This window comes from Manis javanica, chromosome 5 (genome assembly GCF_040802235.1).
Source record: "Manis javanica isolate MJ-LG chromosome 5, MJ_LKY, whole genome shotgun sequence".
Taxonomy (NCBI): Eukaryota; Metazoa; Chordata; class Mammalia; order Pholidota; family Manidae; genus Manis; species Manis javanica.
This window is the reverse complement of record NC_133160.1, coordinates 28,948,788-28,968,094: the sequence shown is the minus strand read 5'-3', so window position 1 is coordinate 28,968,094 and position 19,307 is coordinate 28,948,788. Positions and strand designations below refer to the sequence as shown.

General features: G+C 39.5%; 1 protein-coding gene across 3 annotated transcripts in view; it reads left to right on the top strand.

Annotated features, from left to right (window-relative positions):
• DNAAF9 (dynein axonemal assembly factor 9) overlaps window positions 1-19,307 on the top strand; it is a 156,225-nt gene that overhangs the window by 114,466 nt on the left and 22,452 nt on the right. For all 3 annotated transcript variants that reach the window (XM_073236851.1, XM_073236850.1, XM_073236852.1), the window contains exon 29: window positions 19,077-19,114. In XM_073236851.1, coding sequence (XP_073092952.1) covers window positions 19,077-19,114 — 38 coding nt within the window. The remainder of the gene's footprint in view (window positions 1-19,076; window positions 19,115-19,307) is intronic.

The window sequence follows — 19,307 nt, the reverse complement described above, 5'->3', positions numbered from 1 at the left end:
CTAATCACCTTGACAGATCCAAGAAATGTTTTTACCGTTCTCTCTTTTTAGCTATGACCTAGGTTTTGCTCTCCCATAAAAAATGTCAAGGTGATCCGTCTTCTCTTCTTCTAGGTTAAGTTATTGTAGTGAATGCTGAGCACCACCATTGTACTGTGGACTGAAATATATTGACTCTTACATGCCACTCTTCGTACCATTTGTGTTTCTTCTTTTTCTTATCTCTCTATTCAAAGACAAATTAAAGCAGAAGGGGGCCTAACATGGGACTAGATATTACCATAAATACTACCAAGAAAAGATAGGAAAAAATAGTAATCAAACAACAAATGAAAGCTATACTTCAGAAGAATTAGCCAGGCAAGTACTTCCCTGTACTGTCAAAAAAAAATAGAAATTTAAAGGAGAAGAGCCAACAGAGTGGGGTAGGGAGAGCTCAAGGAAGAGGTATAGAAGGTCTGGAGAAATGGGCAGGAGGGATGTTACTGGGTGATGTAAATGTTCTAAAATTGAATTGTGGTGATGGTTACACAACTCTATAAATTTACTTTAAAAATCATTGAACTGTATAGTTAAAATGAGGGGATATTATGATATGCAAGTTGTACCTCAATAAAGTTGTTAAATAGAAAAGATCAAGGAAAAAACTTTGGCTAACAAAAGGAGATGGGAAATGCACTGTTAGAGGCCTACAAAGAAAGCAAAGCTAATAATAAAATCAGTATGGAAATGAAAATCTCAGTCTAAGCAATGAGAAGACAGACGTAACTAAAACTTAAGTCTCTGTCAAAGAGCCTCAAGCTTGAGATGAGGAAATAGACAAAGAAATTTGAAAAAAGAGAGGAACTGAAGAACACAGACTTAGCTTTTAAGGACAGAAACCATTTCTGTTAAATGCTTAGTACATAGTAAGTGCTCATAAAATATCTGTTGAATAAATGAGCATGTCAACATGTGAGGAATAAGGGTCCTTGAGAAAATGTAAATAAATAAAAAACATAAAATGACTGAAGCTGAACATCATTTAAATAGAAAAATAAGGCTAAAATTGTGTGAATTATGGCTATGAATATAACAATATAAGTACCAAGATGAGGCATAAGTATTAGGAACTATGAGTATATGAATTTCCTCATTTTTCTCATTAGATCAAAAATACTAATAAATGAAAATGACTGATTTTGCTCATTGTTTAGATATTAATGAGAAATTTCCGAATTTACTTTTGAATGCTTTCTGGAAAGTAATTTACTGTAGTGGTTTACTAATGCTCTGTTGGAAACTAATGATTAGCCCATGCCGATGGGTTATAGAGCTATTCTATTCTGTGTGCATGGAGTTAAACGTGGAGTAGAAGAAAATTGTAGGGTCCATAAGAATAGAAAGCTATTAAGCCCATTCTATTAAAAAAAATTGTGGTTAATATTAAGCCCATAAGTTTTAAAAAAGAAAAAAAATCCTTATGTGACCAACTGTTGTAGATTAAAAATATTGTCCACAGGAAAAGCAGCCCCTACCATCAAGAGCCAAAAATCTGAATCTACCTCACACTTAGAAGTTGGGCTTGGTCATGTGACTTGCTTTAGCCAATTGGACATCAAGAAACAAGAAACAAACAGAGGCTTGAAAAGCCTTATGCTTTGGGAATTGCCCTGTCTTGCTCCTGGGAACTGAGACCACCATCTGAAGAAGCCTGGGCAGGGCTCCTGGAGGATGAGAGACCATGTAGTGAGAAAGTCCCAGCCATCCCATTCTTACCATCTGAACTGAGATCCCACTGGGCCTGTGAGTGAGACCATCTTTATTTAAACGATCAGCACCAGATGAGCTGTCCCAGGCCAAAACACTGCCCATCCAACCTACAGGATCATGAGAAACAACAAATCATGGTTATTTTAAGCCACTTAGATTTGGGGTAGTTTATTACACAGCAACAGTATAGGAAGATAGGTACATACATTCATATACTGTTGATCGGAATGCAAAAATGATATGATCTCTTTGGAAACAAATTTGGCCATTCTTTTGCTTAAAATTTTATAGTTATATTTGTACAAATGTGCAAAGATAGGTAGATAGACATACACACACACAAACATACATTTGGTTCAGGTGGAATTTTTAGTTTTTGGTTCAGGGCTCCAATTTTCCAAACAGTTGTACTCTAGCACATTTAAATGGAAAGAGATTAACTAAAGGATATTGTAGTTTACAGAGTCTCCAGGAGGGAAAGGCTGTCTTGGCTAGGCAGGCCAGGAGCAACACTCAAACCTTGTGGGGCTGCCCTAGTAAGGGGATATCACACCCCTTCCTTCACCAGACTCTATAGAGTCTGCTTGCCCTACATTCCCTTGCTCACCTTGTTTACTCACTGCCAGTGGGAGTCTGATGGTCCATCTCATTGTAGAACATAGGTCACATGCCTGCACGAGACAACAACAAAGGCTGCAATAGCAATTTTCTGCTTTTAATAAGAGGGATAGGCTTCCTAAGTCCAAGCCTAGGAAAGGTGTTTAGAAGGGACTGGGCTGTCTGAACATGACAGATGTGCTCTGCAGTGTTCAAAATAACACTGTTTGTAATATCAGAGAACTGGAAATAATCCAAATGCTCATTGGTAAGAGACTGGTTAAATTTTAAGATATCCACTCCAAAACTACTAGATCTAATATCTGAATACAGCAAAGTTGCAGGATACAAAATTAATACACAGATATCTGTGGCATTCCTATACACTAACAATGAACTAGCAGAGAGAGAAATCAGGAAAACACTTCCATTCACAATTGCATCAAAAAGAATAAAATACCTAGGAATAAACCTAACCAAGGAAATGAAAGACCTATACCCTGAAAACTATAAGACACTCATGAGATAAATTAAAGAAGATACCAATAAATGGAAACACATCCTGTGCTCATGGATAGGAAGAATTAATATTGTCAAAATGGCCATCCTGCCTAAAACAATCTACAGATTCAATGCAATTCCTATCAAAATACCAACAGCATTCTTCAACAAACTAGAGAAAATTATCCTAAAATTCATATGAAACCACAAAAGACCTCGAATAGCCAAAGCAATCCTGAGGAGGAAGAATAAAGCAGGGGGATTTACGCTCCCCAACTTCAAGCTCTACTACAAAGCTACAGTAATCAAGACAATTTGGTACTGGCACAAGAACAGACCCAAGACAAATGGAACAGACTAGAGAGCCCTGATATAAACCCAACCATATGTGGTCAATTAATATATGATAAAGGAGCCATGGACATACAATGGGGAAATGACAGTCTCTTCAACAGCTGGTGTTGGCAAAACTGGACAGCTACATGCAAGAGTATGAAACTGGATTACTGTTTAACCCCATATACAAAAGTAAACTCGCAATCGATTAAAGACGTGAATGTAACTCATGAAACCATAAAACTCTTAGAAGACAACATAGGCAAACATCTCCTGAATATAAGCTTGAGCAACTTCTTCCTGAACCTATCTCCTCAAGAAAGGGAAACAAAAGCAAAAATGAATTCATGGGATTACATCAAGCTAAAAAGTTTTTGTATGGCAAAGGACATCATCAACAAAACAAAAAGGCATCCTACAGTATGGGAGAATATATTTGTAAATGACATATCCGACAAGGGGTTAACATCCAAAATATGTAAAGAACTTACATGCCTCAACACCCAAGAAGCAAATAACCTGATTAACAAATGGGCAGAGGATATGAAGACACAGTTCTCCAAAGAAGAAATTCAGATGGCCAACCGACACACGAAAAAATGCTCCACATCACTAATCATCAGGGAAATGCAAATGAAAACCACAATGAGATATCACCTCACACCAGTAAGGATGGCCAGCATCAAAAAGACTAAGAACAACAAATGTTGGCGAGGATGCGGAGAAAGGAGAACCCTCCTACACTGCTGGTGGGAATGTAAGCTAGTTCAACCATTGTAGAAAGCAATACGGAGGTTCCTCAAAAACCTCGAAATAGAAATACCATTTGACCCTGGAATCCCACTCCTTGGAATATACCCAAAGAATACAACTTCTCAGATTCAAAAAGACATATGCACCCCTATGTTCATTGCAGCACTTTTTACAATAGCCAAGATATGGAAGCAACCTAAGTGTCCATCTGTAGATGAATGGATAAAGTTGTGGTACATATATACAATGGAATACTATTCAGCCATAAGAAAGAAACAAATCTAACCTTTGCAACAACATGGATGGAGCTGGAGGACATTATGCTCAGTGAAATAAGCCAGGTGGAGAAAGACAAGTGCCAAATGATTTCCCTCATTTGTGGAGTATAACAATGAAGCAAAACTGAAGGAACAAAATCGCAGCAAACTCAGAAACTCCAAGAATGACCTAGTGGTTACCAAAGGGGAGGGGTGTGGAAGGGCGGGTGGGGAAGGAAGGAGAAGGGGACTGAGGGGTATTATGTTTAGTACACATGGTGTGGGGGATCATGGAAAGAACAGTGTATCACAGAGAAGGCACATATTGGATCTCTGGCAACTTGCTGCACTGATGGCCAGTGACTGCATTGGGGTATGTGTGGGGACTTGATAATATGGGTAAATGTAGTAACCACATTGTTTTTTCATGTAAAACCTTCATAAGAGTGTATATCAATCATACCTTAATAAAAAACTTAAAAAAAAATTTTTTTTAATACCATAGAATGGAATACCATGCAGGCATTTAACGAAACAAGTAGATTTTTGGGTACTAATCTGGAAAAATGTCCACAATATTTTGTGAAGTGAGAAAAGCAGATTACCAAAACAATGTGTATTTGTTAAATGTTTATTTGCACATGAGTAGAATATATTTAGAAGAATACGTACCAAACTGTTAATAGTGGTTTCTTCTGGGAAATGATCACTTCCTTGGGAGACAGGTGTTGGATGATGTGGAAACCATTTGATGTTTTACAGTATGTGTGTACATTGCTTTTTCTTAATATAACACTTTATTGAAATATATTTCATATACCATAAAATTCACTCTTTTAAAGAGTATATTATTCAATCATTCCCCATTCCTTCCTCCTCCCAACCCCTGGAAGTTACTAGTCTACTTTCTGTTTCTGTGGATTTACTTATTCTGGACATTTCATATAAATGGAATCATACCATATATGGCTCCTTGTGTCTGGCTTCTTTCACTTAGCACAATGTGATTTTCAAGGTTCACTCATGTTTTAGCATGTATCAGTACTTCATTCCTTTTTATGGCCAAATAATCCATTGTGACAGAATACTACATCATATCCATTCATCAGTTAAGGGAGATTCGAGTTGTTTAACCTTTGGGCTATTATAAGTAATACTGCTGTGGACATTTGTGTACATGTCTTCCTGTGTTTACTGTAGTCTTGAGTATATACCTAGGAGTAGAATTGTTGGGTCATATGGTAACTATACACATAACTTTTTTTTTTTGGCTTTTTTTCTTTTATTAAGGTATGATTGATATACACTCTTATGAGGGTTTCACATGAAAAAACAGTGTGGTTACTACATTTACCATATTATCAAGTCCCCACCCTACCCCAATGCAGTCACTGTCCATCAGTGTAGTAAGATGTCATAGATCCACTATGTGCCTTCTCTGTGATACACTGTTCTCCTCGTGATCCCCCACACCATGTGTACTAAACATAATACCCGTCAAACCCCTTCTCCCTCCTTCCCCACCCACCCTCCCTCAATCCTCCCCTTTATTAACCACTAGTTCATTCTTGGAGTCTCTGAGTTTGCTGCGATTTTGTTCCTTCAGTTTTGCTTCATTGTTATACTCCACAAATGAGGGAAATCATTTGGCACTTGTCTTTCTCCACCTGGCTTATTTCACTGAGCATAATGTCCTCCAGCTCCATCCATGTTGTTGAAAATGGTACGATTTGTTTCTTTCTTATGGCCGAATAGTATTCCATTGTGTATATGTACCACATCTTCTTTATCCATTCATCTACTGCTGGACACGTAGATTGCTTCCATATCTTGGCTATTGTAAAAAGTGCTGCAATAAACATAGGGGTGCTTATGTCTTTTTGAATCTGAGAAGTTGTATTCTTTGGGTAAATTCCAAGGAGTGGGATTCCAGGGTCAAATGGTATTTCTATTTCGAGGTTTTTGAGGAACCTCCATATTGTTTTCCACAACAGTTGAACTAGCTTACATTCCCACCAGCAGTGTAGGAGGGTTCCCCTTTCTCCGTATCCTCACCAGCATTTGTTGTTCTTAGTCTTTTCAGTGTTGGCCATCCTTACTGGTGTGAGGTGATATCTCATTGTGGTTTTAATTTGCATTTCCCTGATGATTAGTGATGTGGAGCATCTTTTCATGTGTCAGTTGGCCATCTGAATTTCTTCTTAGGAGAACTGTCTCTTCATATCCTCTGCCCAGTTGTTTACTGGGTTATTTGCTTTTTGGGTGTTGAGGCATGTTAGTTCTTTATATATTTTGGATGTTAACCCCTTGTCAGATTTGTCATTTACAAATATATTCTCCCATACTGTAGGATGCCTTTTTGTTCTGTTGATGGTGTCCTTTGCTGTACAGAAACTTTTTAGTTTGATGTAGTCCCATGAGTTCATTTTTGCTGTTGTTTCCGTTGCTCAAGGAGATGCGTTCAGGAAGAAGTTGCTCAAGCTTATATTCAGGAGATGTTTGCCTATGTTGTCTTCTAAGAGTTTTATGGTTTCACAACTTACATTCACATCTTTGGTCCACTTCGAATTTACTTTTGTGTATGGGGTTAAACAATAATCCAGTTTCATTCTCTTGCATGTAGCTGTCCAGTTTTGCCAACATCAGCTGTTGAAGAGGCTGTCATTTCCCCATTGTATGTTCTTAGCTCCTTTATCATGTATAAATTGACCATATATGGTTGGTTTATATCAGTGCTCTCTACTCTATTCCATTTGTCTATGGTCTGTTCTTGTGCCAGCACCAAATTGTCTTGATTACTCTGGCTTTGTAGTAGAGCTTGAAGTTGGGGAGCATAATGCCCCCAGCTTTAATCTTCCTTCTCAGAATTGCTTTGGCTATTTGAGGTCTTTTGTGGTTCCATATGAATTTTAGAACGATATTCTCTAGTTCATTGAAGAATGCTGTTGGTATTTTGATAGAAATGGATTTAATCTGTAGATTGCTTTAGGCAGGATGGCCATTTTGACAGTATTAATTCTTCCTATCCATGAGCATGGAATGAGTTTCCATTTATTGATATCTTCTTTAATTTCTCTCATGAGTGTCTTGTAGTTTTCAGGGTATAGGTCTTTCAGTTCCTTGGTTAGGTTTATTCCTAGGTATTTTATTCTTTTTTGATGCAACTGTGAATGGAATCGTTTTCCTGATTTCTGTTTCTGCCAATTCATTGTTAATGTATAGGAATGCTACAGATTTCTGTGTGTTAATTTTGTGTCCTGCAACTTTGCTGAATTCAGATGTTCGATCTAGTAGTTTTGGAGTGGATTCTTTAGGGTTTTTTATGTACAATATCATGTCATCTGCAAATAGTGACAGTTTAACTTCTTCCTTGCCAATAGGATGCCTTTTATTTCTTTGTGTTGTCTGATTGCCATGGCTAGGACCTCCAGTACTGTATTGAATAGAAGTGGGGAAAGTGGGCATCCTTGTCTTGTTTCCAATCTTAAAGGAAAAGCTTTCAGCTTCTCACTGTTAAGTATAATGTTGGCTGTGGGTTTGTCATATATGGCCTTTATTATGTTGAGGTACTTGCCCTCTATACCCATTTTGTTGAGAGTTTTTATCATGAATGGATGTTGAATTTTGTCAAATGCTTTTTCAGTATCTATGGAGATGATCATGTGTTTTTTGTCCTTCTTTTTGTTGATGTGGTGGATGATGTTGATGGATTTTGTAATGTTGTACCATTCTTACATCCCTGGAATAAATCCTACTTGATTGTGATGGATGATCTATTTTTTAACTTTTTTAAATTTTTGTATCATTAATCTACAATTACATGAAGAATATTATGTTTACTAGTCTCCCCCCTTCACCAAGTCCCCCCCACATACCCCTTCACAGTCCACTGTCCATCAGCATAATAAGATGCTGTAAAATCACCACTTGTCTTCTCTGTGTTGTAGAGCCCGCACCATACCCCGCCACACATTATACATGCTAATCATAATGCCCCCTTTCTTTTTCCCTGCCCTTATCCCTCCCTTCCCACCCATCCTGCCCAGTCCTTTTCCCTTTGGTAACTGTTAGACCATTCGTGGATTCTGTGATTCTGCTGCTGTTTTTTTCCTTCAGTTTTTCTTTGTTCTTATACTCCACATATGAGTGAAATCATTTGGTACTTGTCTTTCTCTGCCTGGCTTATTTCACTGAGCATAATACCCTCTAGCTCCATCCATGTTGTTGCAAATGGTAGGATTTGTTTTCTTCTTATGGCTGAATAATATTCCATTGTGTATATATACCACATCTTCTTTATCCATTCATCTACTGATGGACATTTAGGTTGCTTCCATTTCTTGGCTGTTGTATTAGTGCTGCAATAAACATAGGGATGCATCTGTCTTTTTCAAACTGGGCTGCTGCATTCTTAGGGTAAATTCCTAGAAGTGGAATTTCTGAGTCAAATGGTATTTCTATTTTAAGCATTTTGAGGAACCTCCATACTGCTTTCCACAATGGTTGAACTAATTTACATTCTCACCAACAGTGTAGGAGGGTTCCCCTTTCTCCACAACCTCTCCAACATTTGTGGTTGTTTGTCTTTTGGATGGTGGCAATCCTTACTGGTGTGAGGTGATATCTCATTGTGGTTTTAATTTGCATTTCTCTGATGACAAGCCACGTGGAGCATCTTTTCATGTGTCTGTTGGCCATCTGAATTTCTTCTTTAGAGAACTGTCTGTTCAGCTCCTCTGCCCATTTTTTAATTGGATTATTTGCTTTTTTGTTTGTTGAGGCGCATGAGCTCTTTATATATTTTGGATGTCAGCCCTTTATCGGATCTGTCATTTATGAATATGTTCGCCCATACTATAAGATACCTTGATGGTGTCCTTTGCTGTACAGAAGCTTTTCAGCTTTATATAGTCCCACTTGATCATTTTTGCTTTTGTTTCCCTTGCCCGGGGAGATCTGTTCATGAAGAAGTCGCTCATGTTTATGTCCAAGAGATTTTTGCCTATGTTTTTTTCTAAGAGTTTTATGGTTTCATGATTTACATTCAAGTCTTTGATCCATTTCGAATTTACTTTTGTGTATGGGGTTAGACAGTGATCCAGTTTCATTCTCTTACACGTAGCTGTCCAGTTTTGCTTACACCATCTGTTGAAGAGACTGTCATTTCCCCATTGTATGTCCATGGCTCCTTTATTGTATATTAATTCACCATATATGTTTGGGTTAATGTTTGGAGTCTCTATTCTGTTCCACTGGTCTCTGGGTCTGTTCTTGTGCCAGTACCAAATTGTCTTGATTACTGTGGCTTTGTTGTAGAGCTTAAAGTTGGGGAGCAAAATCCCCCCCACTTTATTCTTCCTTCTCAGGATTGCTTTGGCTATTTTTGGTCTTTGGTGGTTCCATATGAATTTTTGAACTATTTGTTCCACTTCATTGAAGAATGCTGTTGGCAGTTTGATAGGGATTGCATTGAATCTGTATATTGCTTTGGGCAGTATGGCCATTTTGACGATATTAATACTTCCTAGCCAGGAGCATGGGATGAGTTTCCATTTGCTAGTGTCCTCTTTAATTTCTCTTAAGAGTGTCTTGTAGTTTTCAGGGTATAGGTCTTTCACTTCCCTGGTTAGGTTTATTCCTAGGTATTTTATTCTTTTTGATGCAATTGTGAATGGAATTGTTTTCCTGATTTCTCTTTCTATTAGTTCATTGTTAGTGTATAGGAAAGCCACAGATTTCTGTGTGTTAATTTTATGCAACTTTGCTGAATTCCAATATTAGTTCTAGTCGTTCTGGAGTGGAGTCTTTAGGGTTTTTTATGTACATTATCATGTCATCTGCAAATAGTGACAGTTTAACTTCTTCTTTACCAATCTGGATGCCTTGTATTTCTTTGTTTTGTCTGATTGCCGTGGCTAGGACCTCCAGTACTATGTTGAATAACAGTGGGGAGAGTGGGCATCCCTGTCTTGTTCCCAATCTCAGAGGAAAAACTTTCAGCCTCTCGCTGTTGAGTATGATATTAGCTGTGGGTTTATCATATATGGCCTTTATTATGTTGAGGTATTTGCCCTCTATACGCATTGAGTTGAGGATTTTTATCATGAAAGGATGTTGAATTTTGTCGAATGCTTTTTCAGCATCTATGGAGATGATCATGTGGTTTTTGTCCTTCTTTTTGCTGATGTGGTGGATGATGTTGATGGATTTTCGAATGTTGTACCATCCTTGCATCCCTGGGGTGAATCCCACTTGGTCATGATATATGATCCTCTTTATGTATTTTTGAATTCGGTTTGCTAATATTTTGTTGAGTATTTTTGCATCTACGTTCATCAGGGATATTGGTCTGTAGTTTTCTTTTTTTGTGGGGTCTTTGCCTGGTTTTGGTATTAGGGTGATACTGGCTTCATAGAATGAGTTTGGGAGTATTCCCTCCTCTTCTATTTTTAGGAAAACTTTAAGGAGAATGGATATTATGTCTTCTCTGTATGTCTGATAAAATTCTGAGATAAATTCATCTGACCCAGGGGTTTTGTTCTTGGGTAGTTTTTTGATTACCGCTTCAATTTCGTTGCTGGTAATTGGTCTGTTTAGATTTTCTGTTTCTTTCTGCATCAGTCTTGGTAGGTTGTATTTTTCTAGGAAGTTGTCCCTCTCTGCTATGTTTTCCAGCTTGTTAGCATATAAGTTTTCGTAGTATTCTCTAATAATTCTTTGTATTTCTGTGGGGTCCATCGTGATTTTTCTTTTCTCATTTCTGATTCTGTTGATGTGTGTTGATTCTCTTTTTCTCTTAATAAGTCTGGCTAGAGGCTTATCTATTTTGTTTATTTTCTCAAAGAATCAGCTCTTGGTTTCATTGATTTTTTCTATTGTTTTATTCTTCTCAATTTTATTTATTTCTTCTCTGATCTTTATTATGTCCCTCCTTCTGCTGACCTTAGGCCTCGTTTGTTCTTCTTTTTCCAATTTCAATAATTGTGACATTAGACTATTCATTTGGGATTGTTCTTCCTTCTTTAAATATGCCTGGATAGCTATTTACTTTCCTCTTAAGACTGCTTTTGCTGCATCCCACAGAAGTTGGGGCTTTGTGTTGTTGTTGTCATTTGTTTCCATATATTGCTGGATCTCCATTTTAATTTGGTCGTTGATCCATTGATTATTTAGCAACATCTTGTGAAGCCTCCATGTGTTTGTGAGCCTTTTGCTTTCTTTGTACAATTTATTTCTAGTTTTATACCTTTGTGGTCTGACAAACCTTGGTTGGTAGGATTTCAGTCTTTTCAAATTTACTGAGGCTCTTTTTGTGGCCTACTATGTGTTCTGTTCTGGAGAATGTTCCATGTGCACTTGGGAAGAATGTGTATCCTGTTGCTTTTGGATGTAGCGTTTTATAGATGTGTATTAGGTCCATCTGTTCTAGTGTGTTGTTCAGTGCCTCTGTGTCCTTACTTCTTTTCTGTCTGGTGGATCTGTGCTTTGGAGTGAGTGGTGTGTTAAAGTCTCCCAAAATGAATGCATTGCATTCTGTTTCCTCCTTTAATTCTGTTAGTATTTGTTTCACATATGTTAGTGCTCCTGCATTGGGTTCATGTATATTTATAATGGTTATCTCCTCTTGTTGGACTGAGCCCTTTATCATTATGTAATGTCCTTCTTTATCTCTTGTTACTTTCTTTATTTTGAAATCTATTTTGTCTGATACTAGGACTGCAACACCTGCTTTTTTCTCTCTGTTGTTTGCATGAAATACCTTTTTCCATCCCTTGATTTTTAATCTGTGCATGTCTTTGGGTTTAAGGTGAGTGTCTTGTAGGCAGCATATAGATGGGTCTTGCTTTTTTATCCATTCTGTAACTCTGTGTCTTTTGATTGGTGCATTCAGTCCATTTACATTTAGGGTGATTACTGAAAGATAGGTACTTATTGCCATTGCAGGCTCTAAGTTTGTGGTTACCAAAGGTTCACGGTTAGCTTCTTTAATGTGTTACTGTCTAACCTAACTCGCTTATTGAGCTATTATAAACACTGTCTGATGATTCTTTATTTGTCTCCCTTCTTATTCCTCCTCCTCCATTCTTCAAATGATGGGTGTTTTGTTCTGTGCTCTTTTTAGGAGTGCTCCCATTTAGAGCAGTCCCTCTAAAATACCCTGTAGAGGTGGTTTGTGGGAGGCAAATTCCCTCAACTTTTGCTTGTCTGGGAAGTGTTTAATCCCTCCTTCATATTTAAATGATAATCGTGCTGGATACAGTATTCTTGGTTCAAGGCCCTTCTGTTTCATTGCATTAAACATATCATGCCATTCTCCTCTGGCCTGTAAGGTTTCTGTTGAGAAGTCTGATGATAGCCTGATGGGTTTTCCTTTGTAGGTGACCTTTTTTCTCTCCCTGGCTGCCTTTAATACTCTGTCCTTGTCCTTGATCTTTGCCTTTTTAATTACTATGTGTCTTGGTGTTGTCCTCCTTGGGTCCCTTCTGTTGGGTGTTCTGTGTACTTCTGTTGTCTGAGCAACTATTTCCTCCCCCAGTTTGGGGAAGTTTTTAGGCAGTATTTTGTCAAAGACACTTTCTATTTCTTTTTCTCTTCGTCTGGTACTCCTATAATGCGGATATTGTTCCTTTTGGATTGGTCACACAGTTCTCTTAATATTGTTTCGTTTCTGGAGATCCTTGTATCTCTCTCTGCATCAGCTTCTATGTGTTCCTGTTCTCTGGTTTCTGTTCCATTAATGGCCTCTTGCATCCTGTCCATCCTGCTTTTAAGTCCTTCTGGAGATTGTTTTATTTCTGTAGTCTCCCTCTGTAGTTGCTCCTTTAGCTCTTGCATATTTCTCTGCAGATCCATCAGCATGTTTATGATTTTTATTTTGAATTGTTTTTCAGGGAGACTGGTTAGGTCTATCTCTGCAGGTCGTCATTCAGGGGTTGTCTGGACTATTTTGAACTGGACTAAATTCTTCTGCGTTTTCATGGTGATATCAATGGCTGTAGGCAGGTTGCGGGTATGTCAGCTGGGAGAAGAAAGGCCTTTCTTGCTTGCTGGATGCCTTGCACTTCTCCACTGCCTGTGTTTGTTACCCACACTCCTGGAGCAGCCACTGGTCAATCCCCTAAGCTGCTGTGGGCAGGGTCTCCGTCAGAGCAGTGCAGAGCCCTGCGGGGAGTGGCAGGCATGCCGGGTGCACTCCCCCACAAAAGCGGCACCCCTTCCGGGAAGCTGTGTGCCAGCAGTGGCCTTTGGGTCTGGCCCGGGCCACTGTGCATCAGGCAGGGATTCCGGGCAGCTGCTGGGGGAGTGGCTGCTCCTGGGCCGCTGCTCTGCCACTGCCACCGGCCTCTGTGGGTGGCTCCCGGGCCCCTCTGGTGCTGCTGCAACTGGCACTCTTGGGCTGCACTCTGGCCCCTCTGGTGCCACTGCAGGTGCTTGCGGGCCTCTCCTGTGGCCCTCTGGCACCGCCAGCAGTGGCGCAGGCAGGCTTCTCCCAGGCCGCTTAGTCGCCACTCCAACTGGCTTGCACAGGCCTCTCCTGGGCCCCTCTGGCACCACAGCCTCCTGCATGCATGGGCTGCTCCCAGGCCGCTCAGTCGCCGCTGTGGTGGGCTTGCACGAACTGCTCCTGGTCCCCTCTGGCACCACCAGCATGCGTGGGCCACTCCCAGGCCCCTCTGGCGCTGCCTCCCCCAGCGCATGCTGCTGCTCTCCCCCTAGTGGGCCAGTGTGTCGGGGTCTGTGCCAGTTGGGGAAACTACTGGCAGGCTGCTTATTGCCATGAGGGGCTTCAGAGCTGTGCTGCCGCCCAGAGGGTTAGGGCACCTAAAGTTCCCTGGGATTCCCAGCTGCTGGCTAAGTGTGCCGGGATGACTTCATCCAGCTGTGGGGTCCCTGTCTCCTTAAGACTTTCAAAAAGCACTTGCTTTTCTTTTGTCTCAGGGGCATCATTTGCAGGGACCTGCCCGCAGGTTTTGCTTTTCTGTTTCTCTAATATCCAGCACCCCGTGCACTGTGTGTCTGCGCTCCAGGTGCAGATTTCTAGAGCTGGTTGTTTAGCAGTCCTGTGCTTTCACTCCCTCCCTGTCCTGACTCCTTTCTTCCCACCGGGTTCTGGGGTGGGGGGGCATTCAAGTCCCACCGGGCCGCGGCTTGTATCTTACCCCCTTCGTGTGATGTTGAGTTCTCCCAGATGTAGATGTATCCTGGCTGATGTACTGTATCCACTGGTGTCTTTTTTAGGAATAGTTGTATTTACTGTATTTTCATAAATATATATGTTTTTGAGAGGAGATTTCCACTGAACTACTCACACTGCCATCTTGACTCCGCCCCTGAATGATCTTTTTGATGTATTTTTGAGTTCTGTTTGCTAATATTTTGTAGAGTATTTTTGCATCTGTGTTCATCAGGGATATTGGTCTGTAATTTTCTTTTTTTGTGGTGTCTTTGCCTGGTTTTATTATTAGAGTGATGCTGGCCTCATAGAATGAGATTGGAAGTATTCCCTCTTCTTCTACTCTTTGGAAAACTTTAAGGAGGATGGATATTAGGTCTTCACTAAATGTTTGATAAAATTCAGCAGTGAAGCCATCTGGTCCCGGGGTTTCATTCTTAGGTAGTTTTTTGATTACCGGTTCAATTTTGTTGCTGGCAATTGCTCTGTTCAGATTTTCTGTTTCTTCCTTGGTCAGCCGTGGAAGGTTGTGTTTTTCTTACATTTAACCTTTTGAGGAGCATTATCCAAAGCTACTGCACCATTTATGTACATCCCCACTAGCAATGTAGGAGGGCTCCAATTTTCTACACCCTCCCTAATACTTACTGTCTTTAATTTTAGCCTCTTGGTGTGGTGTGGTATTTCCTTGTAGTTGTGATTTGCATTTCCCTATACTAATGATATTGATCATCTTTTCATTTCCTTATTGGCCATTTGTGTATCTTCTTTGGAGAAATGTCTATTCATATTCTTTGCCCATTTTTAAATTGGGTTTTTTTAATTGAGTTAGAAGAGTCCTTCATACATTGTGATTCAAAGTCCTTTATCAGATATTTGATTTGCAGAAATTTTCTCTTACCTGTGGGTTATCTTTTTAGTTTGGATCCATTGAATCACAAAAGTTTTTAATTTTAATAAAGTCAAGTTTTTTCCTTTTGTTGCTTGTGCTTTTGGTGTCATATCTAAGAAACCATTGCCTAATCCAAGGTCACAAAATCTATTCATGTGTTTTCTTACAAGTGTTTTATACTATTTGCTCTTAAATTTAGGCATATGCTCCATTTTGAGTTAATCTTTGTATATGGTATGAAATATGGGTGCAACTTCGTTATTTTGCATGTTAATATCTAATTGTCAAATCACCATTTGTTGAAAAGACTTAATTCTTTCCCTGTTGAATTGGCTTGGCACCATTTTTGAAAAACAATTGACTATAAATGTAAATGTCAATTTCTGACTCTCACTTATATTCCATTGATATATATGTCTATCCTTATGCCTCTCCTACACTGTTTTGATTACCATAGCTTTGTACTAAGTTGTGAAATTGAAATGTGAGAGTCCTTCAACTTTGTTCCTCTTTTTCAAGATTGTTTTAGCTATTCCTGAGTCCCTTGCATTTCCATATGAATTTTAGGATCAGCTTGTCTAGTTTCTGCAAAAAAAAACTGGGATTTTATTAGGGATTACACTGAAATTATCTATCTGTTTGGGGGAGTGTTGCCATCTTAAAAATATTAGGTCTACCAATCCATGGATGTCTTTCCATTTCTTTATATTTTATATTTCTTCCAACAGTATTTTATAGTTTTCACTGTGTAAGTCTTATGCTTCCTTTAATTTGTCCTGAATTTTTAAATTCTTTTTGACGTTATTATAAGTGAACTTGTTTACTTAATTTCATTTTTGGATTGTTCATTGCTACTGTATACACCTGCAATTGATTTTTGCATGTTTCTCTTATAACCTGCAACCTTGCTGAACTCATTTATTAGTTCTATTAGGTTTTTTGTGTGTAATTGGATGCCTTAGGATTTTCTATTTACAAGAACATGTCATGAGTGAATAGAAAAAGTTTGACTTTTTCCTTTCCAATTTGGATGCCTTTTTTATCTTTTTTTTGCCTTATTGCCCTAACTAGAACATCCAGTATAACATTGAGTAGAAGTCACAAGAGTAGACATTTCTGTCTTGTTCCTAATCTGAAGGGGAAAGCATTCAGTCTTTAACCATTAATTACAATGTTAGCTATGGATTGTATACTACTTTGATAATAAAAGATTGTTTGAGAATGAAGTTTATAAAACTCTGAATTCAGTGTTTTTGGTATGTTTTTTTTTCTAAAGTGGCTACCTTAGCAAAAATAAAATTTGTGTCACTGCTTCTAAATCATGTTAAAAAAAATACAGGTGAGGGTAGAGCATATGGAGCTTGTTTTTCCTTTCTGTGAGGTGTGGCTTGGTGTGGCTTCTTTATTCTGGGAGGTGGGCTCAGTTTGTTTGGTTCAGTATGGATCTATATGAGGTTTGCCTAATATCTTTATTCTAGTGGGTTTTGTTCAGTGAGTGTCTGTTGAGTGTCAGCTGTGTGCCAGGGCCATTCTAATCATTGAGGGGACAGCAAGGAACAATTCATCCCATGTACCTGTTTTTGTGGATGTACATTTAGCAATTGTGAGACCCATGTTTTGGGACAGATTGGATCAGTAGCATCATATATTATTTATTGACTAGAATTTTATATAAATCAGATACTTAGTTGGCACACTATATAGTGCACAATACCATACTTATGTGAAGCTTAGAAACATATTATAATCATAGCTGTTTTTGTTATCCAGAGGAAGAGCTAGTCAGTAACCAGTACTTTTCAATGTTTGTTAGTGCAGAGCCTATTAAGACTCCTATGCCAGACACTTCTCAGTTATATTACAGTTTAGTAGGGAGGGTGATATGTACAGAAGAAAAGAAGTGAGCTGACATGTATTTTGCTCTGTTCATCTTGCACTTGAGGCTTTACCTGTCTTAGTCCTCAAAATCCCCCTCTAAGGTGGGCATCATGATCACGTTCTACCGTGAGGGAGCTAATGCTCCAAAAAGTTAAATTTTCCAAATGCCACATCAATGGCATGTGCACAATTAATCATGATACAGGGTAGGAAGAACCATAATAAAAGATTAATGCAGTTTTTTAAGAATTATAAAGAAGCAATGATAACTCCTGGTTGGATTAGGAAGGAAAACTAGCATATGAATTTGAAGGCCAGAGATGCCAAAGATGCCAAGAGATGAGAAATTGCATTCCAGTTTCAGGTGCGGCTCCATGTGTTCTGAATATTTTCTTCACAGCTGCTTAAAGTGAGCAGCTTAATGATCCCTTCCCATCAGAGGTTTAAAGCAAACCATGAGCATCCAACCTGTGATTGGATAAGATGCCTAGAGGGAGAACTTTGCTCAACCTTCTCGAAGATGCCTCTGGTGTGAATTGTGTGGACCGCTGCAAGAAAGTAAGCAGGGTGCCAAGAAAGGCATGTCCTCTAAAGTCTCAGGCACTTGATGGGGACAAACACTTTCTAAATGTATTTTCTGTGTGGCAAGCCATTTGGTGGACTATGAGTGCAGTGCAGTCAGTCAGTGAGGTCTGTTCCTGGGAGACTCCAGTGTGGAGTCTTCCCTTGCTCCAGGACTCAGAGCGCGGGGGCTCCTCCTTTGGAACTCTTCAGAAACCACGAGGGAGTCAGGCAGAAGAACTAGAGTCAGCCCACAGAGTTACTCATCCAGCTCACTCACCCACCAAATTTGGTTCCAAAAGATGTATGTCTTGCTGCTTGCAGAAATCAAATAAAGGGATGAAACCTGGGCACAAGCAAGGAAATTTGCAGGAGAAAAACTTCCCCAGTATTTAGAACAGCATTAATCCCTGCCACCTAGACCAACAACGATTCAAAGTATGGCCTCAGGGAGGATCTCACTTTCAGGGGAAGAAAACACAGGGGCTCTCTGGTGTCAAACAGACCTGGATCCCTGCATAAGCCCTTCTGCCCACTAGCTTCATGTAAGGCCTTGGGCAAAGTGCTTAGACTGCTTAGCCATCCTCCTTAGCCACACTCTTCTCAGCTTTTAAGTACCCAGGGCACAGGGTGGATTTGAGGATGAAACAAGATCATGGATGTGAACTGCTTGCACGGTGCCCAGACCACAGTAAGAACTCAGTTAAGGCAGCTTTTCTCATTAGTGTTAGCTTTCTTCCCTGAGGAGAGCATTGTGATATCTTAGGGATTTTAAAGCACTGAGAATATGAGTTCTTCTCTAGAGCTTGCTGTGGAGCTGCAGTTGTCAACTCACTCTTTGAATCAGTCGCCCTCACTGGCTTCAGCTGTGGTCCAGTGAGTTTCCTGCTTTTCATTGACCATTATAGCTCTGAATGGGATGAAAGGGGAACTGGGAGCCTCTCCTGCACATGAGAGGAGCAGGGCGGCTTTGGTGCTGAAGGCCCCTGGCAGTTAGGTGAATGATAATTCTCATTTTACCTTGAAATTTCCTCCTTTCCTGTCAGAACAATATCTCTTTCAAAAAAACTGACAGTCTCTCTTTCTCTATTTCCTCTAGTCTAGAGAACTGGCCCTTCCCCCAAGACCCCCTGTCCCACACTGAACCAAGAGTTGGCCATGTAGCGACCTCTGTAGGGTTCCTGGCTTAGGGAGCTTTGGTTCAAAACTGTGAAAACCTTTTGCATAACCATGGTTCTCCTTAATGCTCAGTGCCACCTGCCACCTCCCATTGATGAGTAAGTCATCTTGGATATCAATGATACTCACATTTTTGAGGGAAATAATGACAACTCTGACATTAATGTTTTTTAAATATTTCTCTTTTCTCCCCTAGATTTCTCTTTCCTAAATGTCTTGAGCAGTGTTCACAAGGTAAGCAGTATTTTTTATGTCCTGCTTGCATGCCTTTCAAATTCTGTTTAGATGCAGATTCTTCATGCTCCTACCTATCACTTCAAAATCTAAAACAAAATTGGTTCAGGGAAAGCTTTATCTTTTACCTTTATCAAATTTGATAGGTTTCTTTCAGAGTTTATCTCTTAATGATGATAAGTTGTTATGGCAA